General features: G+C 45.0%; 1 protein-coding gene across 3 annotated transcripts; it reads right to left on the bottom strand.

Moving 5' to 3' along the window:
* Positions 1–262: 262 nt before the first annotated feature.
* On the bottom strand, positions 263–26626 carry KrT95D (phosphofurin acidic cluster sorting protein KrT95D). Of its 3 annotated transcripts, XM_017247680.3 has the most exons (10): positions 25415–26626; positions 11681–12237; positions 6451–6752; positions 4873–5218; positions 3903–4028; positions 2012–2603; positions 1472–1955; positions 850–1405; positions 672–788; positions 263–609 (listed from the first exon to the last, which is right to left on the bottom strand). In XM_017247680.3, the coding sequence occupies exons 1-10, from the start codon at positions 25669–25671 to the stop codon at positions 479–481; spliced, it is 3468 nt and encodes a 1155-aa protein (XP_017103169.2). In that variant the 5' UTR covers positions 25672–26626; the 3' UTR covers positions 263–478. The 3 variants fall into 3 exon arrangements, with proteins under 3 accessions (XP_017103169.2, XP_017103170.2, XP_070137619.1); XM_017247681.3 differs by lacking the exon at positions 3903–4028 and having other exon boundaries at positions 25415–26624; XM_070281518.1 differs by lacking the exons at positions 11681–12237; positions 25415–26626 and adding an exon at positions 7081–7371.
* Between the last annotated feature and the right edge of the window lie 42 nt (positions 26627–26668).

Genomic DNA, 26668 nt, shown 5'->3' with positions numbered 1-26668 from the left:
GCGGCAAGAGCAACGTGTTTATAGACAATTTTTTTTGAAACGGTAACTAACGGTTTTAGTCCTAGAAACTAGACCTTCTGGTACAGGATTATTTTGATACGCGTTGTTCATCTTTGACGATTTTGGTAATTACTTTAAGCATAATTTTAAACTAGTAGAGTGTCTCTGGTGGTTGGTTGGGTTGGGTCTGTGTGATGTGTGGCTCGAAAGGAATTAGTTCGCAAGCTGGGCGCGGAAATGAACCTTAACTTAACTGGAGGAGTACATACTAATGGTTTAGGTTTATTAACTAAAAATTTACAAATACTAATTATAAATAAATTATCATTCTTTTCAGTTAATAATATTTATTGCCGCGCAAGTGTCTGACTCCCTTGCTCCAAGCACGCGTTGTATTTTTTTGTATTTATGGTAGTTTCAACTTCATCTTTTTTTTTGTGTGTGTCTCTGTGTCCTATGAGCGTAGGGATTAAAATGACTAGGATAATTCGGCACAGGACATGGGCGTGCAGCCGATGAGTGCAATGGGAAAGTTCTTGACATGCGTTTGCCATTGCGACGAGACCTGGAAGAACTTAACGCCCGTCCACTCAGTACCATCGATATACACTGCAATTAAAAAATTTCAAATAATTAATATGCTGTGTCTTCAATGAGTCTGACTCCCTTACCTCGTAGCGGCACCGGATGGGATTGCTTGGGTGAGCAAATTAGACGAGCCACACCCTCCACACACTGCTCCTTCTCGAGATCACGCTCCTTGTCCTTCTTCTTTCCCAGGCGCATAACTGAAATAGGGATTAGGATGTAGTAATCTTCTAAAGACTCTTATAATTCCGATGGACTTACTCTGCTTCTGCTTCTTCTCCTTGGTGGCGAAACTAACAGTCAGTCCATTAAACATATCACCCAATTGCTGTGCATGCTGTGGCAGTCGCCACACCTGCAGGTTCCTAAACGTACTCTTAATGCTATTCTTTCCGCCGGCATCGCCGCCCTTCGATCCACTGCCGCTCTTCGATTCCTTGGCATGGCCCTCGCCTGGTCGCACCACTGGCCAATAGTCCACCTGCAGCTCCACAGCCTCGGCGGCCGCCAGAGCTCCGCTGAACGTTTGCTGCTGCAGCGACGATGGTGTGCTGAGGGATTCGCTAGCAATACGCTCCCGGTGGGACGACGCGGACGACGGTGGCGTCTGCAGCGGCGGGGAGATGCGTCCCATAATCAGCTGCTGTTGCTGGGGCGGGGAGCCCGACACCACACCGTGCACATTGGGAGAACTCTGACTGCCAATAGGAATGGCCGAGCTGGAGCCCAGACCCAATGCACTGCCGGCACTGGAGCTGGCTGCATTTTCCTCAAGGTCCAACGAGGCCTGGGCATCCAAGTAACCAATGCGCACATCCTGAAGTAACATATTCACAGTTAGTTTCGGTCATCGATTTAAATCCCATAGAGACTGGATACTCACGCTGACAAACGGCACAAATATTTGGCAGGAGTCTTCGTCCTTGTAGTTGACCATGGCTTCGGCAATGGGTATCTGAGTGCAGGGTCCGGCTGCCAGCAAGTATCGTTGGATGCGCTGCACCAGCTCTGCGATGTCCGACTTGTTCACCCCAGCCGCATCCGCCAGATTGGCTGTCAAGGCGGTCGCATTTACGGTAGTGACGGCGCTGACCGCCGCCGCCGTAGCAGCCGCTCGTTCGCACAGCTGGGTCCAGTTGTCGGAGCCAAACATGGCGGCGTACGCCTGGTCCATCTGGCTGAGGTGGCGCGCCACATTGCCGCAACTGCCGCCGATCGGTACCAGATAGAAGCGCAGATGGTTGAGCCAGTCGGGCGGACGGACGCCCATTAGCTCCACGTAGTGCCGCAGGGTGGCACCTTGCAGCCAATCTCCGCCGATGAGCAGCACCTTGACCGTGTGCGGTGGCTTGGCATTCGAGTTACAGCTGCCGGACAAGATTATGAAGTGATTTGAAAGGAGAGCTGGGAAAGGAACACTTACTACTTCTGGATCTTGGCCATGAGGGCCTGCAACACCGCCTTGACCTCGGCCGTGTTCTGTGGCACGAATGCCGGCTTGAAGGAGTTGGCGAATAGCGTGACCAGCTTGGCCAAGAGCCCACTGCCACCCAGGGCCTCCGGCGGACTGATGATGGTCAGCACCTCCGGTATGACACTGTCCTCACCGGCAAACACGCGATTCAACTGGTCGAGCAACAGCTTACGTGGCTCCACATTGGTGGGCGACAGGCAGGTCTCCAGCACAGATCTGGGCTCAGCACTCAGGCTCAGGGTGTGCTTCCTTTTGCCACCCCCCGAGGCACTAACAGCACTGGCGCTGTTGCCCCCACTGCCCGTCACCACGGGTGTGTTGCTGGAGGTCCGGAACAGACGTGATCGCTTCTCCGTCTGGGCGGGCGTTACCAGGTTGCCGCTGGCCATACTGGCGGCCACCGAGCTGACTGGGGTCAGTTGTTGTTGCTGCAGACGCATGTAGTCCTTGTCCCGGGGCGGGCTGTTCTGGGGATCTGAGGTCTGACCATCATTGTAGCCGGTGTTGGCCTCGTTTCCAGAGCTATCGTTACCACCTCGGTCTGTGGGGACATAGATTGGTTGAATATATTAGTCACTCATATATGCGATGGGAAATTGGACAATAAGGGTATCAAGTAGAGTCGTACTTTAAAAGCAACTTTTAACCAATGTTATTAGGGATTATTATAGTTTATAAAGCTGGTTAAAAATTGCTCCTAAACTTGAGGGAACAAACACTATTATTATAATGACCACAAGTGAAGTATCGGGGGGATTGTGATATTCTAGGGGAGGGGGGGACAGACATGCGAAGGCCTCTAAGGACAGAATCGTGAGACAGAACGGCGGCCATAAATAGATAGCCCCCTCCTCCGAGGAGCTCGTGTAAATAAATAATCAAATAAAAATCCCCGAACCGAAAATATAATTAAAGCTTTCATTATTTTACGACCATGACTTGGATGGGGGGGAATGGAGGCGACTAATGGGCAGGAGGGTGGAGCAGCCATGCTTCTTTCAAGGTAGAATTTTTCAAAGCCATGCGCATATTAATCAAAACTCGAATCAAAATAGGAAGGCAACGCACGACACGTTAGGTGAAAGTGAAAGAAATGGGGGGGAAAATGGTGGGGTGGGTGGTTGCTCAAGACTTTATGAGGTGGAAGGGGCGGGGCGGGCGACAAGCCGGCGATTAGGGCTACAGTTCTCAAGGGTCTGACGTCTATGCTGGGGCTAATTTGGAAGCCAGCTCCGAGAGTGCGTCGGTCGGACTTGGGGATCTATTTTGGGGCCGCAGTATGATGGGGAGTTTATTTTAAGATCCCGAAACATGCACCTGATAGGGAGGCACACACACATGTGTGTGCTCTACAGATAAATACAAACAATCAATGAAATTGACGCACAAATCAAAGAAGAATTCCGAATGGGGCATGCAACGGAATGGTGCAACAACTAAAGTACATAGAAAGCATACGGTTTACAAAAATCCAGTTAACATGTGACTGTGTGTGTGGCAGTGGCAGTGTGTAACTGTAGGCGTGTCTGGGGTGTGCGTGAGTGTGGGCCGGGGCGAAGGATTTGTGGACCAGAACAACCTGAACCAGAGGATCATCATGCTTTCGGGGATTTCTTAATGTTTCAGGTTGTTTCCGGATATGGATCCTATTTTTTATTTACAAACAGACTGTGATGATGACTGATTTGGGGTCTAATCTTTCGGGTGTGGTGGTGGTACAATGCAGTGTGTGTTCTATAATTTTGATAGGATTGGTGGTGGTGGGTGATAATATTTCTTGAGGGATATACGTATTTTGGGGGGGATTTCTTTTCGATTTTTTGTTGTAATGTACACAGACCTGGTGTTGTTGCCGAATTGTTATTGTTTGTTAAATGAATGCATTTTTGGTTTTTGTTATTTTCAAGATTGTAAGATGAATTGGTCAATTGGTCGCTCTTATCCGATGATCGGCGCTCAGAGTTTCCTGCAAGAGAGATTTGTTTTCAAGCCATGCAAAAATGTATCTTTTTTTGTTGTAGTTTGTAGTTGTATATATTTGTTGTAGTTTGTAGTTGTTGTTATTGTAATTAACAGTAGTTTAAGTAATCAAACGCTAAGCACAACTAATAATTATCAGTACAAGAAAAGAAGAGCCTATTTTTTTTTGGCAAAAGCTACAATATAATACTTGGATACTGCTGCTTCGCTTGAAAGATCCAAGGACGCACCGCCCCCATAACTCTGGTGGGCGGAAGCTACACTAATGGTCAACAGGACTAGCAGGACTATTAACTGCCTCAGTGCCACAGTGCCATCCTGCCATCGTGCCTCTCTGCTTCCAAGCGAAACAATTTGTCCTGTTGAACTGTGAGTGTGTTGTGGCAGTGACAAGTGTGTATGCGTGTGTGGCAACTTTTCTGTATTTTAGCCTTGACCCAAACTTGCAACAATGGCAGTGTGGCACAGTGGCAGACGACCCGGACAGACAGACAGATAGTTTTCAAAATAAAACGTAAAAAAAAATCAATAAAATTCCACGAATTCTGAAATTTTGAAAATATTGTTTACTTTTTCGCTGAGGAATTTCTTCTTCTCTCATTAGAAAGCAATTTGAATTATTTTTTCATGTTTATTTTAGTGTGTGTGAATGTTAATTTTTTTAAAAATATTTGTTTAAAAAAAAAAAAGCAACGCAACGCAACAATAACGCCCACAAACTCATACTGAATGCAACGCATTAAAGCCATAAAAAATGGCTAAAGCCAAATTCAAAGAGCTCCAGTTAGGAAATACATCCACAAAAAGGCCAAACCCCATTCAGCACTCACCTGCCGGTCCGATTACGGGTCCGGAACCCAGTCCCTGGTTGAGATCACCGCCATTGCCGGTCATGTTGTCGTGCAGCATGATCCTGGAGTTGGTGAAGAAGGGACGCAGCGATGGCTTGGGGGTCGAGCCCACCGATATGCTGTCCATATCCGGGCCGGAGTCATCGCCCTCGCAGCACGACAGCGACTCCAGCTCCTGGAAGAGAGCGTCCAGATCCCGTTCGCCTCGGAGGGCAGCCACCGTTCGCTGGTGGCCGGACTCGCCCTCCAGCTCCTCGCTGACCTTGAACCGCCTCAGCAGGGCCACGATCTTCTGCTTGAAGTTCCGCTGCTGCAGGGAAATGGTCTAAAAAATAAATAAATTCTTAATTATTATTTTAAATATTTAAGTACTTAATAGTATCATATTTTTGGGATATGATATGGCTTTATGGCCCCTGGTTTGAGCCTGCTTTTATTCGCTTTTAGGCCATTAAGGAGAATCTCAAGGACCACCGACTGCCGACTACAACCGGAGCTGTTAAAATATATGCATCATTCTCTTTTAATTGCCCGCTCGCTTATATGTTTCTGGTTATATTCCCCCCAGAGCTGGAGCTGTCATTAGCCAGGTTTTTATCTACAACTGGCTTTCACAACGATCCTGCGATATTAAAAAACCGAGCCAGCCCATGACAATAAAAGCCGCAGGCTAATTTTACACCTGTGCTGTGATGGGCTGATGGGCGGATGTTGGCAGGTGCGTGAAAGGAGGAAAGGAAAGGAAACCCCGTCGCTGTAATTGGCCAAAAGCCTTGATGTTGTGGCTTAAATATTTAAGCAGGCAAGCTTAAGAAAATTGTCTCTGCAAGGCTCATCAATAAAAAATGAATTTTCTAATTATATTTGAAAGCCCGAAGAGTTCAAAGGCCAAGTGGCTAGTGGAAGATCTGATGAACAAGGAATTTGTGCAATTCCTCGTTTGTTTGTTGATCACAACCTATATAGCTTTGGGACATTGAAAGTATGCCACGGGTGGCAGAGCCAAATCTAGGCAAATAGAGTCGACACTGCTTCGACACGCCAAGGTCGTTCGTTCGCCGCCCCAACAATTGTCAACATACCTCCTATACCTCCTCCTCCTAGTCGGCAGCTACATTTTTGATGCATATTTTAGTGTTTCAGGTTCTGTTGCAAGGTATCTGGGTTGCCAAGAACGAGGAAGTAAGACAAGGCTAAGCATAATGGCCAAACTATGCAAATTCCTAACAAAATATTAACAAAGAAAAAGACTAATGAATGGGTTTACCAATCTATAAGTATCTATATATGTAGGTACTGTCGGTAGTTGTAATCTATATAGATAGCTACTAAGTGATATTTATTCACTTTGCATAATGAATTTTTGAACCTCCGAATTGAAAAACCCCCGAAGTCCAAACGCTGACGCGAGTCGTGTTGCCACGCAATTATATCGAACCATAATGAAAATGCTTTGGGGCGGGGATGGGGAGCTGTGGGGACAATAATTTTTAGGCGCGGAACCTATAACAGCTGGCCAAGATTACACGTTCCCGATTCGGATTCGGATTGACTCACCCGGCTAAACTTGGCCCGTGACGAGCTCTTGTCCTTCATCTCGAACTCGCTATCACTGTCAACGCCCACGCCGGGATGATGGTGCTGGATGCCGGATGCGACTAGGGCGCAATCCTCGATACCGGAGCGTTGCAACTTGTTGCGATACTTGTTGCGCATATCATGCTTGGCCGGATGGTTGTACTCCCTCGGATCCTTGGGATCGTAGCCGCGTATTAGGCCCAGTTCGTTGGCCTCGTCGTTGAACTCGCCGGAACTGAACTCAACCTCCTCGTCCTCGTCCGAGTACTCAGCAACGCGATCTGGGGAATAAATGGGTAAACGTAATTATAATCACTTGGATAAGACCTCGGATATCACTAAGAATAGCTATAGATATTGCTATAGTATATACTAGGTGCTGATGGTGGGGTAGGGTTTGTTTTGCTTTTTGCGTCGCTATTGTCTTCGTACAGTTTATATTGGGTAAACAACACTTGTTCTAGTCTTTATTTTTTTTTTTTATTTTGCATAACACATTTTGTATTGCTGCTAAATGTCAATCTAGTTGTTTGGTTCAAAAGTATAAATAAGAACCTCATACTAAAATAAGTCTTGAACTTAAACTTAATAAAACTAAAGCTTCATCACCTTTTTCAAGGTTTCAGTACCAGATAAGCAACTTCCACTGTATCACGATTTTAGGCCGAGATTTAACAAAAAGTCACGGTTTTTTGTTTCATAAACTAATCACAGATAACACTTGCAACGCTCGACTGTCTTTTTTAGACGTTTTTTGTTGCTTTTTTTAACTGCGACTGCGATTGCGACTGCGACTGTGATTTATCTGTTCATCTGCCGTATTACTGCTTAGCTTTCTTTATTTTCGCCGCTTTTTGTTATTTTCGAGCGAGTGTGTGCTCCGCTGAGCGCTTGTCGGCCAAATGAATGAATCGCCTGGCGTCTCCACATGTTTTGTTTTGTACTTGCGATGACGTCGAGTGTGTGAGTGAAAGAGAGCCGCCGGTTGGGCGCTTGGGAGGGCCCCTCCTCCCTAGAGAGCCAGCTGAGCTGCTTGCGCACCTAGAGAAATTACTCAAATCAATATGAGCAATAATTGCCGTGAGCAAATAAACGGTACTTAGTTCACTCACACACATGTGCTAGGGTTACCTAAGCACAATAGAGACTGACTCTCACTACTCGATATTGCTTAGACAAGTGTCAAAAGCTCGCTGGCATGGGAAGTACTCATTAAAGCTATTTTTACGCTTCGATTCGGGCAATTGAACTGGGTGCTCGAGAGAAAGAGAGGGGTGGGGAGAGAGGGTGCAAGTACTTTTAGGGAACGCTCTGCCACCCACTCAATCAGCTCATCGATGGGCTCTGTTTGGATACCCTACACTCCCCACATGTGGTCGAGATCGTGTGAACTAGTTTCGAAGGGGGGAGCACAGTCATATCTAGACAATTACATTGTTTGCGATAAGATTTGTGTCACCACAGCCTACTGTTGGTGTCACTTGTTGCACTCCGATTCCCAGACTCGTTCCCAAGCTCCCCACCCCTCCCCCTCAATCTTTAAAAAACTGCTACCGATTCCCACTCCCGTTTACAGGCCATTTCAATTACGATTCTCATACGATTCTTCCCGCCCGTTGGAGGTTAAGAGGGTATTAATGCACTTTTTCTACGCACTTTCCCTGGCTTTCCATCTATCTTGAGAGTCAGTGCAATCATTTTATGACAATGTTTATACAAAACCTTATCGTGTTATTCTTTTCGGTTTCAATTTGCACTTGACTCACGCTCTTCAAGAATTAGCACTGATAAACACAGTGCTTTTATGGTATTTACTGGCTGAACCCGAAGAAGAGGTATCTGCTAGTCGGTAGACTCGGTTATTTATCTTTTATTTTTGTTTGTTTGTTTATTTGCTAGCATGTTTTTCCGTCGTTATCATTCAGTCAAAGCTGAAGCACCGGCCGGTTTCAGTGTCTCATCGCGGAGGCGGTGGTGCCAGTGCTAGTGGTGGACTATCGCGTGTTTGGCGGTGCTATGTACGCATGCACACCCCCACCTCCTTGTGGGTGGGTGGGTAATCTTCAGGCCAAGTGTAACTTTTAACGCAGCAAGTAAGGTAAACAGGCTAAGAGAAAAGCTGTTGCCTGGAATGATTAATTGGGCCAAAGCAGAAGTTGCATTCCTGCTTATTGGCCATTATTCCCATCGTTCCCACTTTAGTTTGCGTGTTTTCTCAGCCAAAGTGGAGCACAGCCTGGCCAGAGAGATGGTAAATAGAGTTTCCTCCTCGAGGGTAATTATTTTGTTTGTCTTGGGTCGTCGTCTGGACTGCAATTACGCCGACAAGTTAATGATGTCTCCCTTGGCGGGGTCTTCCATTTATAATTGCATGCAATTCTCCAACACTTTAATGACCTTTTGCCTGTCTGTGGGTCTGGTTCCAGGAAACACTCTCCAGGTCCAGGTACACTGTTTGAGGAATTTTCCACGAAAAGTGCTTTCCACAATGGGAGAAAAGCCAAACGAGGGTAAACAAGCTAAGAGGGAGAAAACAATGGCAGACAAAGTGTGGCCAAAAGCAACGGAAGGTGTTTCATGGGCAACACAAGCCCTCCATTCAGCACAGTTTACCTCAGCCTCCCAACACCCACTAGCCCAATCATCCCCTGGCGGTACCACGCTGCGTATGAGTAATGGAAAGCGTATTGAAAAGCGACCAACGACATTGATTTAGTGTCTGGTGCTCTCGGCTGCCTTGCGGGAGGTCAGATAAACCGCAACAGCAGTCGGGGAGAACGATTTAACACAATTTGGGCCAATTTTCTGACTAATATTTAATCTGAGAGGATATTTATAGCCTCTGATATCCAAGTGAAACGATATCTAGTGGATGTTTTCCACGAAAGGATTAATCTATTCATCCTTGAAGATATCATACCAAAAGTAAACAAGCTAGAAACTGGCACAAAACATTGGGTTAACCTTGGCCGGCACACGAATCTTGTCATTAGCCGACAGGCAATACCAGATAGCGGATAAAAATAGCTGGGGAAGTGAACAATGTAGATACTCTCGGCATAATTTACGCATTTCGCCATTAACCACTCATTGGTGATGGTAGGGGGGGCTGGCGGCAACAAAAAATAAAATACAATAAAAAGGCAGTGAGAGAGGGGTGGCTGCTGGGCGGTCGTTAGTGGCAGGTCCCTCCTGCATCCAGCATCCAGTCCCTCCTCTGCACAGCGTTTATCTCTGGCACTCAAGGACAAATGACTTAATTCCTGTCGTTGTGAGAAAAAAAAACCATGTCAGAGCTGTCATCAGCAGAAGCTTCATCAGAAGAAGAAGAAGGAGGATAACAACAAGGAGCCGATGTAGACAGGAAGTGGGCGTGGCTAGAGTCCCTTCACAAGTTATAAGACCTTAATCCCAAGGGAGAGACAAAACCAGATGGGAATCATAAGTTCTATGATTGATTTGCTTTGTTGGCCAAGTTATTTATGGATTAGATCCTTTGGAAGTCCCTAACTAAACTATTTTTGTAACGGTGCTCACTTAGTACTCCCAAAGCCTTTCTAAGTAATGACCATGGAATATTCATTCGGAACAAACACCCCGATTTAAAGTCCACCCACAAACAAGCACCCACGCCCACTCCGCAGGAGGAGGAGCGTCCGACTGCTAATGGTGCCTGACTCGTCCTGGCACTGAAACCCAGGCCCAGGCATACACACATTCAACAAGCACAACCCAGCCTGCGGTACACACCTAGAAGCCTCCACCCACCCCCAGCATGGAACTGCCGCCTTTTTGGAGGCCGGACTGCCGCATAAAGAGAAAATCAATATGGCCCGAATTGAGGTTGAGGCGAAAAGGTTTTCCTCGCACTTCTCATCCCCATGCCCCGCCCAGGCCCATGCCCATCGAGTTTTGCTTTCGAATTCCATTTTTGCAAATTAGAAAGCCCAGAGACCCAGAAAGTAATTCACCCAAACTGTCTAGTGTCGTCCCTCTATCGGGGGACAGTTCATTTAGCCCAGGGTTCAAGTGCTGACCCTCAAGGTGGTCGAGAATATATGCATGTTTTGAAACTGCCACCGAAATGGATTGGACTGCCAGCCAAATACCCGGTGCCTTGGCCCACTGCCAAATCAGTACCCATTCCTCCCCACTGCCAAATCCTCCTCCGTTGGACATGATTTATGGCTAATGGAGGTGATTTCCAATCGTTGATTAGTGAGCTCCAGTTTGTTATGGAGGAACTCTTGGATGGTGGCTTAAAGTAGTTTCATCTAGCTAGTCCTTTTCCTCAGATCCAATTTTGCATGTCATTCATTTTTAAACAGCCGACAGGCCAGGTCAAAGGTTAGATGCAACTTGCGCATTGGTCCTACAAGCCTGACCTTTAGCTGGGTTCTGGCCCTGACCCAGTGATGCCAAAAACTGGCCCCCACTCTTAGCTAATAACTTTCCCAGGAGCCCGCCCTTCTTCCATATCATCTCTTCACACTTTGCCGCCCTCTGGAGGGCAACCAGATGTGGCCCAGAATGGGGAAACCGCCTGGCAAATGGGTTTTCCACTCGCTCCACGTTATTTTCATAATTGAATTTCCTCTCGCCGGCGCTCCGGTTCGCTCTTTATATTTATTTTCATTTTTTTTTTCTCTGCTTGGCACGCCATTCTCTTGTCAAACAAAAATAGCTGAAAAATACTTTCAATTAGATTGCCATGGATGAGATGAGATGAGGCTTCTCTGTTGCCATGTGGAGGCCGGCCTGTTCAGTAGCCATGGGGAAATTTAATGGCGTACATTCGAAATGTGTGTGCCGCTTCTGACGTCACTACCCGGCCACCTAACGCTGCTGCTCCATCATCTCCTCGCCATCGCCATCACCATCGCCACGAGAATTGTTTCACAAGCAATTACCATAAACATCAGCTCGAATTGGGAGCATCATCTGATCTACGCCACCGAACAGGGACAGCTACTCATCCGTCATGAAGTGGAGCACCAGTCGATTGGTGTTCTAATCTCCAGGCTCCCACCTCCGCTCCCCCACTTGGGCCATTAATTGCCCAGTTTGCGTCATTAGCACTTCTATAATCTGGACTGGGCCTGGGGACTCGTGGGCCCAGTTATGCGTGTATTTTATGGATTTGGCAATAAATTCTTAGGCTCTTCAGGGGATACCCCTACATACTACAAAACTAATCTTGGGGACTCACCTGCCAGCAGGACGCTGTTGTTGTTCTTATTGTCATGGTCAACTGGAATGGAAGAGACGCGCTCGGCGCGCAGACAGGCCACCACCGTGCCCGGCCTGCCGTTCTTTCCGGAAGCCGTCAGCTCGATAATCATGTCCATGGACTTCTGGAGCACTGCATCCATCCGGATGATGCCCTCGGCCAGTGTCTTATAGCCCAAAATGGTGCGTGATTTGTATTTTTTGCGGCGTTGCAGCAAAATAACCAGTCTGTTGCCATCTCTCTTGATGAAATGCGGATACTGCAAGCTGAAGTGCAGATCCAGTTCGGTTTCACTCAGAGGCACTGCCACGCCCGCGCCTACGCCAGTGCCTGCACTGCCAGGCGCCCCTCCGGCTGCCGGGGAGTTGCCCTGCAAGGCGGAGGCGGAGGAGGTCAGGGCACTGCCGTTAATGGGAATTTCGTGGCTGCGCAGCGTCCGCTTCGAGCTCTGCATCTTCACGGCCAAGGAGAGCGAGGTGGTGTCTCCTGGCAGGGGCGACAGGATGGTCAGACGTGTTATTGTCAGCGAGCAGAGTCTGTAAGGAAAGGGAGATAATCAGCATATGTACTGCATTAGGTATGAGATCTTAGGTGACTAAGGATGTGACTATCGAGTAACACTATCGCTTCAAATCAACCACCTCTAGCATAGCTGGAAAACCCCCATCTAGTAATAGGAAAATATCTCGTTAAATCCATTTTTCCAATGCACTGAGCAATCGATCATCGAAATCCAAGCAAGAAAACAATTTCACGCCAAAAGATTTTCACTGCAACTTGCAACGCGTGGAAAGCGCAGCCGAAAGCCAAAAAGTAAAATGCAATCAAGTGGAAAACAAAAGTTGTATAATGGAAAATGAAATAAAAGGAAATGCTAAAGGAAAACACATGCATGCCAAATGCCCCAAAAATAAAAGAGGAAAATATGGGGAGACGATTTTTAAAGGAAATTCTCCATCTCTGCCCCCCTGGCACTTCTATCCTATTTTCCCGAAAGTCAGATGTAATGGCCATTATAATCGCTTATAACTAAGCCATAAAGGAAATTGGATTTCAGTTTTCATTTTGCTTTTTGCACTGTCACAAAAGCAACTCCACAAAATCATATTTTTCAGCATTTTGGGCAGCACAAGACAAAGTCCATGCCCGTGGACGAGTATAAATAATTATTTCCTGATTAATTTGTGCTTTGTAATGGCCAGAGCTCAGAGACAACGGCGATTCAGTGATTACGCACTCTCTTTTGTTGGCGAGGATGAGATGACGGGTTGGGCACCGTCTTCCGTTGGGCAGGGTGATCTTAAAGCTGCATCATCGACAAGGTTGTACAAGAAATGCAAATTTATGCACTCTGTTAAAGGCCCTCTGACTCTGACTAAGCAGATAGCCCGCCCAAGCCACCCAATCATGACTCGAGTCTTGGGATCGGTTCGACGTGGATCCGGGGGTCGTCGAAGCTATGGGCCATACCATTGATTGCCAGACAATGGCACCCGCTAATTGAATTCCCCATTTCCAATGGCAGCTGCACAACGAAAGCGCGCGGATTGGAATGTCAGCGAGGCCAAGTTCGGATTCGTCGGCGCGAAATTAATTTCTTAATTAATAATTCAAAACATTCGTTTCATCGCAACATGCTAATTTCATGAGGTACGTAAGTATGTAGGGGGTGGAATTCGGTGCAATCTATAAGTTTGGCCTATTTTTATCCAAGAGCCATAAATTAAGAATCTAATCAATACTTACTAGAAACTTTGAATGATTTTAAGTCCATAAATTATAATATTTAATGTGAGTAAGACCTGAGTACTGCCTGAGTTATATATTTCCGTATTTGTTTACTGCCTCACAGCTGCCATAAAAATAAATCACTCAAGTTTATCAGCATAATTATCGAGAAATTCAATTTTGAATTCATTTGTGATCTGCATTAGAAATGAGCCTTTAAATGACTAACGATGTCTCGCCTATCGTCTCACCTGTCATACACCTCTGCCACCTCTAGTCCACCATCTTTAATTCCCCACCTCTAGTTATGATCCTCAAAGGAAAATCTGCATTAGATATGAGCCTTTAAATGCCTAACCATGTCACGCCTATCGGCTCACCTGTCATACACCTCTGCCACCTCCAGTCTGCCACCTCTAATCTACCACCTTTAATCACCCACCTCTAGTTGGTCCTCAAAGGAAAATCGAAATGCATTTGATTTGCATGCACTTGACATCTCGCCTTGCATGCTCTTCAATTGTTTGTTAAAAATAAGCTGACATTTTATTGTTTTTATTCTGGGCGACTCGGGCGGTTGTATTTATAAACCAAAACAGAAATCAAGGGGCGCGTTTGTTGGCTTACATTATACTCGATTTTTATTCGTTTTTTCCACCACCCACCTCCCTCTCCCCGCTGGTTTTTACTTTATTTGATTTGATATTTGTTTTCGTCGGGGAATTGTGGGTCTGGGCAATGTCAATGACTGGCCGAGAGTGCGGAGCCAAACAAAGCTTCGATTTCAGTTTTAAAATCGTGGGGTTTTTCGTCTTTTTGCCAGTTTACGATTTTGGCATTACGTTTTCAGCCAAGTTTTTTTTTTACACTTTTTTCCCTTTTTATATGGCTTACATTTTTTTTTTTTTCTTTCTTTGCTTATGAATGACACACGTCGATTGCTGCCGGAAAGCATTTTCTTATTTTCTTCTTATTTCTGTTGCTTGTGAGTCTTTATCTCCCTCGCATTGAGTCTTTTCGCTTTCTTCGGCAAGTTCATTGTCCGCCCAAGAGAGCGGGAAGGCAACTCAAGCCACGAACAATGTTTTCTTTGTTGCGGAGAAGCTTTGATAAATGACCAATTGAGGTAACAACGGACGGACAAGGCACGACGGACAGCGAACAGCGGACGTGCATATGAATTATGGCCGCGAGGGATTGATTGACCCACCCCGGGATAAAGCTAATCTCTCGTCGAGATCCACTCGCTCATCGTAAGCCACTCAAAATAGAATAAAGAATTGATCGATTGGGGCCTGAAACTAATCTCTCATCGTGTAAATGGGTTACTAAAAACACAAAACACCCTTTATGAGTTGATTTAATTGGAAATCAGACCAATTACCCGGTTAAGCACTCGACAAGCGTCGGCAAATGCCGTGGGGTATTAATTACTTAATCAGCAACTGCGAATATAAATAGTACGCGGCAGCAGCGATAGCGGGGCGTATACTTGATAAGCCCCCCTCCATGACCGAACCCGATCTGAAGTCCATCTACCTCCCTTCCACTCATCCCGCCATCCAGCAAGCATCAAATTGAAACTGATTAGTGCGAAAAGAATAGGAATATGGAAATAAAAAGGCAAATGAGCGAAATGAAAGTGCAGCACAAAAACAAATTTAAATCATGAAACGACTCAATCGAAGCAGGGGGCGGAGGAGAATGGGACTTTGAGCGAGAGGGAGAGCAAGTAAGTAACTGTGTCACTGGGGAAGCGATTGTGAGACACGATAACGGTCAGGATGATCTCTGGAGGGGCTTTAATTAATGCTAAATATTTTGCTTGACATTTGAGAAATGAGTTCTTATCGTCACTCATCATATTTGAGTCTATTGGAACTGGAGGGATACTGCAACTATGTGAGCTTAGAGTTGCGTGATCTCCATCCCATCACTCCCTCTTTTTTTCTCTCAATGAGCTAATTTCCATTTGCTTTTTCGCTCATTATCTGTAAGTTACCAGTTGCCGTGTGGAGGCTGTTAACACCCCAGACTAACGGACAGGTGGACAGACCTATAACTGGCTGTTTTGTTAACATGTTAATTTGCAGTTTCGTTTCCGCTGTTAAACGACTTGTACAGTCGCGTGTGTGCCAATGAGACGCTGGGATGATGTGTGTTATGATTCACAATGATAGCCGCCGCCTGGCGGGGGCGATACATGTGCCATGAGTGGCTCAACTGCCTCCATGTTAGTGCTCCACAGAGTAGAGTATATATGCAAATTGCACTTTGCATTTCCTGCAGCGACAAGTGCCTGTCTGATCGTCAGATCTGTCCGGGTGGCATTCCTAGACAACAAAGACTTGACCACATTAGCTGGTCTGGTCTGGTCTGGTAGGTCTTACTAGTACAGATGTCAAGCTGGGAAAGAGTCTGGTCTGACAAATCAGCAAATAACCACAAGTGGGTAAACAACGGGTCGTATGAGTAATATTCCAGAGTATGAGCGATACACAGGGCGTATGATTAATATCAGTGGGTGATGATAAACACATTGCGATGTTTTTTTAAGCGATGTTTTCTGAGGCTTTTCGATGTTTTTTTGATACCGATGTTATGTGATGCTTTGATAGTCTGTTTTGAAAACATCGACGGACATCGAGGTTTCCCCTCGAACTTCCATCACTAGTTCCAACCAAGTCTAAGGGTATCCGCCTAATGCTTCCATTCGATAAGCTGGTTTATGTCATTTTGTCGCGACTTATGGGGCAACTTTTACGGTTTCATTAAAGCGTGTTTATTTGGTATCCTTTTTTTTTAATATTTTCTTGTATTTGCCATTTTTGCATTTTCATTTTCATGCCGCTTGGGTGCCGTTGCAAGGATTGAGGCGAACATGAGTCACGGCCACAGGGTCTGGTCTGGTTTGGTCGGGTTTGGTTTGAAGCTCGCCACTTGCCACTCGGTTAGTTAAATGAATTTAAGGCACGACATGTACATCACACCGTGCGGAGGCAAACCGGTTTCAACCGACACCGACCAAGAGTGGGTGCCAAGAGAAATGGCCTGGCTGACTCCTTGGGGGCGTTTAATTAGGGAGTACCGAAAGTTTCCAGCCTGGGCATTACTTGGCGCCCGCCTGTCGTTGCCCTGGGTCATTGCATTATTGATCAACTAACTGCAACTGCGTTCCTAGTTTCCTATTCCGGAGAACAAAACACCCAGAGAGCTTTACTTATGCATGCCAACCACCAGATTCGAGGGAGGAGGAGGTATCTGGGTAGTTAATTTATGCGAGAATTACGCAGGGCCCCTGACTGACGGACGGACGGATAGACAATGCCCGGAAACGGACGAAGCCCCAAACAATAGCAACCGAACCGAAGGCGAGCTGCAATTGAATTCGAAATGTTAAATGGGAATGTATTTTTGGGGACAGCAGCAACAGAAATTGCCACAGCGAGCTAAACGTTGTCCATTCAAATTCTAATAACCGTATTCAGAGAGTCGGATGGGGAAGAGACCGTTCGAATACCCAGTAATCTCATAGATATAGGTACATACCTCTTATAATATAAAGATTAATTATCACTATCGCTACTATGTCTTTTTTTCTAAAGTCTAGCACCTTTAATGCCCTACGAGTTCAATAACCCCTTCTAGCCTACAGGGTATGGAACGAGTATGAAAATCGATGTAACTGCCGTTAGTAATTTGCAACAATTATCAACTAAATTGCACTTAACGTTTACGTTCTCCAAAGTCACAACAACCAGCAGTAAGGTGGGTGTGGCTTCTACCACCCACTCCCAGAGCCAGGCCACCTGGAAAGGTTACTCTGGTTCATTCACATCCACAACCATATCGAATATGACCAGAAACTTATGGTCTATCAATTATTAAGGGGCCTGTAATAAAAAAAAAGTGCCAACAGAAATAGTTTCTTTCAGTTTTTTTTTTTTTCATTTTTCGCTTTAAAATATTCTAAACATCAATTAAATGGCAAGGTAGTCGTAGGAATGCAGTCGATGTGGTGGCTAAAAGCGGTTCGTAATTATTTTCACACCTTTTGCGTTTTTCCACTTTCGAGCACCTGAATCATTTATGAGTTCTCCCCCGTTGGTGGCTTTGCTGGGAAATGGGGTGTGGAAAAGTGGGTTGGAAATAGCGCAACGCGGTTTCAAGTGACCTAGGACAGTTCAGCAATGCTCTCCAAGACCTCAGGGAATTAAATTTTTAAATGAATTGGAATTTATAATCTAGTTAGAAACAGGTTTTCAGTACTCTTCTATTAACACTCTATTAATTATCAATTGTAGAGACAATAAAACTATTTATTATCCCGGAAAGTATCGACTGACTTGTGCGTGATGAGATCTTCCCAGTCAGTTAACAAAAAACTATGGGCTATAAAAAATTTTCAGCATGACTAGGTTTCAGTATTTTGTTGCATTTTTTAGTAGCCTTTACTTGCCTCATAAGGAAGTTCATAATTAAATCCAATATTTCGTGCACTTTTTCTCAGCTTTATTGCCTCATAATGTACTATACAGTTGTATGTATCTTTGTTTTTGGCTAATTCCCATATTTTTCGGGTGTTTGCACTTGGAGCTTAATTGCTGAGGTTATGACGTGGCCTTTATGAGCTAATTAGCTGACATATAACACCATCTAAGTTCATGTGTGTGTGGGAGATGATCAAAACAGAGCTCCCACCACTCTGACTACCGTAGATGACTCACAATTTCATTTTTTATTAAATATTTTCACAACTCGAGGTTCCAATTGAGCGATCTCTTCCAACTAGAATTCATTCGCGAAATCGCATGGCACATTGTAGATATTTTTTATTATTTATTGTTTTTTATTATTTGAACATATTCCAAGTCGCCGCACAATTCGTTAATGACCCATATATCATATGACCCGCTCAGTGGCTCAGTCCCTCACTCGCCCACAACTCGATTCTCCCTTTCTGGGGGTTTGGCTTTGATATGGCTTCGAATTCGACTTCATGGCTAGAAAAGCAAAAGCAAAAGCAATTTGCCAATGCCACTCGATTGGTTGCATAAGCTATTGATGCCATAAGCCGATCTGATCGAAATCCCTCCCCAAGAGCGCACTCATAAGAGTTGAGTGTGTGGCGTATATATAACCTCCTCTAATATTTAAATACTTTAATAACTAAGCTGACAAAGTGTGTACCCCCCACCAGAGAGAGAGTAGATACCAGCCACCCCCACCCTCTGGAAAGTAAACAAATTTCCGATTTCTTGTCACCCAAAACACTAATCCCAAGCCAGTTCAAGAAACTGGCATAAATCCCCAGGAAAATGTAAAATTTACAAGGTGGATGTGGCAAACAGTAGGGCGTGTCAGTTAATGGCCGAGCCACTCCCTCAGGAATCAAGAATCTTTAAGTGTTCGCCGCTGGAGAGTGTAAGACAATCCAAATAAAATTAACTGGAGCCCTGACACTATCCTTCCCATTTGGGGCTACACCTCAACTCGAACCGAATTGGACGCTGCATGGGGTCCCAGGATATCCCAGCAGGATATGTGTCTCTTCCATTTTAATTGAATTTGCCAGGACAACATTTAAGCTTACAGGGAAGAGGCCTTAAGAGGTAGAGATACTCTTCCTTATACACATATTTCCGATTCTAATGGAATAATTTTTGAATCTCTATAATATATAAAAATAGAATATATCAGTGGAAGCTGGTCGTTTTCGGGGAAACCGACAGTATAACCATAAAGTGAGAATTATGATCTGGCAGAGCGTGCTGGGACTTATGAATACTTTGCTTTTGTTTACAGCCCAGTTGAAATACAAGAGAGATGGGTAAACACAGATCAGATCAACATATATATGCGACGCTATTATAAACAACGAGGGCCTTTTGTTTATATCCAGAGAGCCTCAAAATGAAGAATTCCTCGGATATTTTCCATTTTTTAATTGCCCCGAATCCCGAAATGAATTCACTTAACATATTTTTGTGGTCGAATCACCTGGCGATGAGTGTTGCCACATTTATGAGTCAGAACAACCTATAGGCTATTAGTTAATTCTTATCAGTCTTGAAGTAATATAAGGAAAGTATCTAAACAGGCAGTTGTAATAGAAGATTTTCAGGATTGAGATATTTGTTTACTGCCTTATCACCTCTAATCTACCACCTCTAATCTACAACCTTTAATCACCCATCTCTAGTTATGATCCTCTAAGGAATACCTGCATTAGATATGAGCTTTTAAATATCGGCTCACCTATCATACACCTGTGCCACCTCTAGAGTACCCCCTCTAATCTGTCACCTTTAATCACCCACCTCTAGATGGTCCTCAAAGGAAATCAAATTCATGAGTCTTGAAGTACTATTAGGAAAGTATCTAAACAAGCAGTTGCGATGGATTAAGATACTCTAAAGTCTCTAAACTTTCACCTGACAAACTTCCAGCTTCGAGGCTATTATCAGAATTTCTTGGCAATGAGTCTCCTTCACAAATAATTCAAAGAGTCGACTTTCAAATGGAATTTCTCGTTAACGGAAGAAGATTACAGCAAATCGGTTTAAATACTTTGTTGCCAAGCCATAAGCCAAAGTTTCTTGGCTCTTACGTAGTGGATGAGAGTGTAGGTTAGAAGCCACAACCACCGCCCACCAGCCCACCAACCCACCAGCCCACCAACCCACTAGCCCAACAACCACAATCTGTGTCAAGTGGGTTCCCGAGAAGCTGTGCTTCTCAGCCAGGCACACTTTTTAGCCAAAGTTCAGCACTGCCAAAGTTTTTATGTTAATGCGCAAACTATAAACTACTTTTCTAGTATTTATTAACGAGAATCATCCGCCGGAATTCGTGTCAAGCCGGCCTCTTAGCCCGCAACTCGGCCGAGCCAACCGCTCTAATTCCATAATTGTTCAAAAAAAAATCCGTCAACGGTTTAAAAATACAAAGTCGGCTACTTGCCATTATTTTTGGCCAACGAGATACCTTTCACTTTCAAATTGTGGCTTTCTTTGAGTCTGTGAGTCACTCGAACAACTTTTGCCGATCGGCACGAGACTCATGAAACTAGTTACACATCCAATTCGAATTCGAGTAGATCGTTCAGGTATTCGATATCCATCTGTTCGATCACCAATTTGCACTTTCGGCCACCAATCAGTGGGTTTTGAATTTGCATTTTCCTTTTCTGCAATTTGGCTTAAATGGTTTGGCCAAAAATTGGTCAAAGTCTCAAGTAATTTCAGCGAAAATTACCAAAACGTGGGGAGTTTAAATTATAAAATTAAATAGGACATCCAATAGTGGAATTTTATTTAGTTTTTTATTTATCTAAAGCTAAAAAATAGTTCTTAACTAAGAGCTAACTAAGAGCCATAGAAGTAAAGGTCAAGGGTTATGGGTTTATTCAAATCCAGAAATGGACTAGTTTACTAATTATTTATATCTAAGTCCCTTAAATCATCTAATCTAAGTTCTTGAATTTATTTATTTATTTATTTATTGCTGCCTAAATAATAAATTTATTTAATTTTTTCTATAAACTAACACTATCTCTAGAAGAATCTCAAGTTTTAGCTTCTTTTGGAGCTTTATAATGACTAGATTATAGGCTTTAATGATTATATTCCCCAAATCGATTATTACACAGCTTATCTTGTTTCTTAACTATTAATTAACCCTTTATCTAATCAGTTACATTATCTCACTCATCAATTTGTCTTACATGAAGCTGATAGTTATAATAATAATAACACACGATTAGATTAGTTACTGTTCTAGTTAGGCCTCCTAAGTAAAGGGTTCTATTCCATTGTTAAACCTTAGAGACTACATATCTTTAGAGACTCCAAAGTCTGGGAACTGCCAAGCTGAGAACCATTTCGGGTTGAACAACTTTGAATGTTTTTCTTTTCCTGAAATGCTTAAAACCAGCCCAGCCCCGGCTCCGGTCCCGGCCCCGACCACGACCACGTACTTTGTATGCTAATAAATTGCACTTTTATGAACAGCTTTCGATGGGAGGCACTATCTACAAAGGGGTCTTACAGTATAGCCTCCCTACGTTGCCAGCCAACTCCAAGAGAGGTCTAGGACCATCCTCCATTTAGAATCAAGACTGTACTACTATCCACATGCAGATCGAAGAGGTGGTGCAGGTGTCTGGTGTGGAGGATTTATGCAGCTGACATCCGTAGCTCGTTTGGCCTGTCTGCTTTTGGCCACATTGGGGGAGCGGAAGTTTTCGCCAACTTGTTTGTTGTTGTTGTTGTTGGTGCTCCCGTTCGTGCCACCACCGCCTTGTCATGATGCCTTGCCTTGCCTTGCCTGGGTTGTTGTTGCAACTCCACTCGGGCGAGTCAACAAACTTGACGTTGACATGCCTGGACAATGTCGTGGTGGCTCCACCGCCACGCCTCCACCATCGTCTCGGTCTCGAACTTGGACTTGGCTGGCAAACAAAATGGAAAATCCAGTGCAGCCAGAAGCAGTTCGGCCAACCAGTGGATGAGTCAACGATGGCCGGGAAATCTGGACAGCAGAAACAACAGACTGTCTTTGTTGGGTTTTGGGGCTTCTGATCAGAACCGGATACAGCTACCAACTTGGGGGATAAATATCTTAAAAGATAGTCTCCTACAAGTCCCACAAATAATCTATCTTTTAGGTGAGGTGCTTTAATCCCCCACCTGACTTGGTCACCCATTCCCGGACTAATGCTGCCTCAGTCTCCCCCTTGCCACTTGCCACAACCCACAAGCCGGCATTACATTGAATTTAATTGACTTTCCTGCTGCACTTTTTCAGTGCCAGTCCCAGACCCCATCCCTCTGAAGAGATTTGCCAGCTGTGGGCATTAGCACGCCACTGGACGCGGAGATCGCGGCTAATGCGCTTAGAGGCGATGCCACAGGGGCGTGGTCGAGTCACTAGAGAATGTGGGTCGAGGCTTGGCTTCTTGGTCTCCGGAGAGGTCTCTCCCGCAACCAGGGGGCCGGGCGGGGGCAACAAGAAGCACTTCGTTTAGAGGTATTTGGGTCAGCGGCGAACGCAACAGGAAATCGATTGGGTTCGAGAGCTTGGGTTTCGGTTTAGGTTTCGGTTTTGGGTTCAAATTTGGGTCTAGCTGACTTGACCACCTTTCGCTATCTGGCTTTTATGTTGTTCTTTATGGCCATGGCTACCCGCCTCCACACAGAGTCTGGTATCCACCGTACCTGCTGCCTGAATCACTCGGTCATGGCCAAAAAGGCACAGCCGGCAATCACGATGATGCAGATGGCAGAATCCAGGGGCAGAGAATAAAGTAAATCCCATTAAAAGTGCACACTGAATCAATTTGAAAAGCCATCACCATAAATTGGCATACCCTGGGGTATCAATTGGTTGGGTATTTTAGGCTTTAAGGAAAGGAAGCTCTTATATTTCTACTATAATATTATTTTGAATATATATACCTCTTATACCTCTTAAAAGGACCTGGAATACCGTTGACATAATATTTCAACACCAGCCATAAAATAATAGCCATTTAAAAGAATGGAATTCAATTTGTCAAGCACAGATACAGATACAGATACAGATACAGATGCAGATACAAATGGCAGTGAACATGCAGATACACACCCAAAAGATACATACATGTGATGCTCTAGATATTGTTTCGGGTTCTCTGCACTCCCCTTCCCACCCCCCAGAACAGATGACAAAAAAAAAAAGTTCAAGGCTACCATTTGGTGGGCAACACGCGCTACCAACTGCTGTCGCTTGTCTCTCGCTTATAAATGCTACTTATAGATACAGATACTCAGATACTCGGGGGGCAGTTGGCACGATCAGCGGCAGCGGCCAGTGAAAGATACAAATTGGATCTGCAAAAAATATGTCACCGAAATGTTGGCTATTTCGGTTCAACTTGATTCGATTTCTGGTCTAAAAGACATTGGCGCAGTTTATAATTTACAGCCCGAGATGATGAGGAAAACAAGCAGATATTTTTGTGGAAATTATTTATAAATACAATCAGACCTGTAGGCCAGCTGAAAAGAACTGAAGACCTGCTCCACTTTCTTCGGAAGAACATGAAACACTTCCTGTTGTAAAAATAAAATCGAAGCCAACCGCGAACCTATCCCAAGTACATTTTTATTATCCAAGTATCTTAAAAATGCAATTCAAAATTCAGGTAAGAACTCACCAGACTGCAGATAATGAAAATTTATGATTTATTTTCCCAAAAAGATAAGCCAAGCCAACAGATACGATGATATATGAGACCCATAGAAGATAAGAAACCCATCACCCTGTCTGGGATATATCAGCCCTTTTATGGTCCTAGTTAGTTATGCTAGTTAGTCCCTTTGTTCTTAATTAATATAAGAAAAGTTTCGGGCCATCTCTCTCTCATAAAAATAAATGAACAGGAAAGCCATTCATTTCGGCCTAAAAGCCAAAACTTTCCTTTCAGGGATAATTGGCTCTACTTCGAACTTTAGATGCATTTGCAACCCTGACTTTGACACTGCCATAGATACATAGATACATAGATACTATAGTATCTGAGTGTGTATCTGAGGCCAGTGATTTGATTTGAGTTTGATTGCTCTGACCGGGTCGGGTCGGGTCATGCCAGACGGGTCACGTACGGCTCGCAAATGTCAGAGAATGGCTGGGGAAACCGCAAGGAAGCTATCGCTAATGCCACCGCCTGAGCCCTAATCGAAGTCTGGGATATGCTGGACGTGACGCATTCGTGGATGAAATAAAAATCAACATAAAGATACTATTTGCTCAACCAGATACCATAAAGCAGGAAGACTACCTGGCGAGTTGACAAACTGTGACGACATAAGAGAGTATAGTGAGGGTATAAATTAAATTTTCTTTCATCTGCAATTAGTAAAAAATGACATTTTTAATTAGCCAAGAGGAGGGGGCCGACTTGGTGAAAGTTTTCCTCCTCTCTGGGAGAAGAGTTCAAAGTTGGTGACTCTGAAAAATTCCCAATTTGCTTGCTTTAGCTTCAGTTTCTAATTATAAGCCAGCCAAGCGAGCGCATAATTATAAACAAACAAAGCAAACTCAAACCCAAACCCAAACCCCAAAATGTATCTGAGAGATACTTGTAGGGCAGAGACTGTTGTCGATGCGGTTCATGACCTTTCGCGGCCAGAGGAGATGCCAGAGGGAGCCCATCTGGCCTTGGCCATCAAATATTTAGTAAATACTTGCGGCTTTCTGGCCAAGGTCTTTGTTTTTAAAGTCGCCCGCCATTATGGACTAATCTCTCTCTAGCTGTTTTTTTTGGACAAATTCTGACTCATTCCAAGAGGCGCCTTCTTATCAGCCAGAAGACAGAAGAACGCAAAAGACCAGCATCTGAAGACCCCATTCCGGGGGGTTACTGGGACAAGCTGTCAGGCCCGCCAAGCAAACAAGTTTATTTGCGAAATGGCCATAAAAGTATAACAGCCATTATAATATTATATTTTATTTATGACCGGCTTTTGTTTATGAATGAATATATCCACCTGATGGTGGCTTCCAATCTAAACACATTCCTGGGTAATAGATACTTTCCAGGGGGATATGGTTTCAAGTCCAGTCTGGGGCAAGTATTCCTTATCGTGGAATTGGACTTGGAGCTGCTATCTACACGACTTTGACTTTTCCCCCGATTTCGTTTCGAAAGTTCAAGAGCGTCTAGTTCTACAATCTTTATGGTTCTGACCCAGAAGGGTCAAGATTCACATGGGAGGGGACTTGACTAATAAGCCAAATAACTCAACTTATTCAACCAGGCCTGTTAAATAACAGTTACCACTCATCCCCCACCACCTCACCCCTTGTTTTGGCCATCTATAAATAGCCGCAGAACGAAAACAAGACCCAAAACAAATTGGCAGCAAGCGCCGCCTCTTCCTCTGCCTCTCTGCCACGATTATGTAAAATATTTTTGTTTACAGTGTACAGCAGCGTACTCACCGTGGGATGCAGTTGGGCGGCGTCCGATCCACCTCCCAGGCGGCAAACAGCTTCATGGGCACTGGCTTCTGGCCGCCAAATCCTCCGCCGGATGATAGTCCCGCCGTACCTGGCACACCGCCGCCAGAGCCCGAGCCGGCTCCTCCGCTGCCTGGTCCGCCGCCACCGGGCATGTTGAGCGGTCCGCTGGCAGTACCAGCACTACCTACAGCGACGAACTTATCCACCAACTTGGACGACTTATCGACCATCTTCATGGTGGTTTCCCTCTGTGATTGCTGTTGTTGTTGTCGCTCTTTTGTTGTTGTTGTCGTCTGCTAGTCGTCTGTTTTGGATTTCAATTCGAACTGAACATTGTTCTGTTTTTACACTTGGAATCGATGTCTATGCCCGACAGTTTCACACAAATTTTGGATTCCCAAAATGGATTTTTTTTTTTCCAGCCAACTGGGGCTCTGGCACAGGAACCGATACAGGGGAAGGGCGTGCCACCGCCTCAAAAGTGTGTGTAGTAGTATACACAGAGAATCACACAGAGAACGGGGAGTTGCTGCTGCTGCTGCTGCAACTGCAAAAATTCACTCGCACGGAATCAATATAGAAGCGCGGGGGCCACCGAAAACGTAAACGCAGAATCTGTTGCGGATTAGGCTCTGCTCTGCTCAGCTCGTCTCGGATGTTGGGAATCGGGTTACGAGCTCCGAATCGGAAGCTTGTGCTGGTGGTGCTGCTGCTGCTGCTTGTGCTGCAGCCGGGCACGTAGATCGCGTTTGAGCTGCCGCGAAACAACCGTCATGCTCCAAAGTAGACCTGCGAATGGCCCCAAGTTGGGGCCCCACCACTCTCGCTCTGGTTCTCTAGCTGTCCGGCTCTCTCTGGGGCGCGGGAGCCCAGCTCCAACAATAACACTATTTGGCAAATGCTGTGCGCACTCCCTCACACGCAGATTGCTGCTTTTTCGCAAATTTCGCTCTGGCCTCCCCCCTTCGCATATAAACAAAAAAGGAAACGCCACGAAATTGGCGGAGCTCTCACTTAAGTCGGCCCTCTCTCGGAAATCAATCGGATTGGTCGGTCACTAGCAATCACAAGTTTTGCGCAGGAAGCGCGGGACACTTTGTTTGACTAAAATATTTGTTGCTTGTTTATTGTTTCACTAAATATTTACGAGTTTACATTTAATTGGGGAACCGAAAAATAAATAGACGACTCAGCATGACCAGGTCGTGGGGGCTCTCTTTATTCAGCCTTTTT

The sequence above is a fragment of the Drosophila bipectinata genome, chromosome 3R (genome assembly GCF_030179905.1).
Source record: "Drosophila bipectinata strain 14024-0381.07 chromosome 3R, DbipHiC1v2, whole genome shotgun sequence".
Taxonomy (NCBI): Eukaryota; Metazoa; Arthropoda; class Insecta; order Diptera; family Drosophilidae; genus Drosophila; species Drosophila bipectinata.
This window is presented reverse-complemented; position numbering and strand designations above follow the sequence as displayed.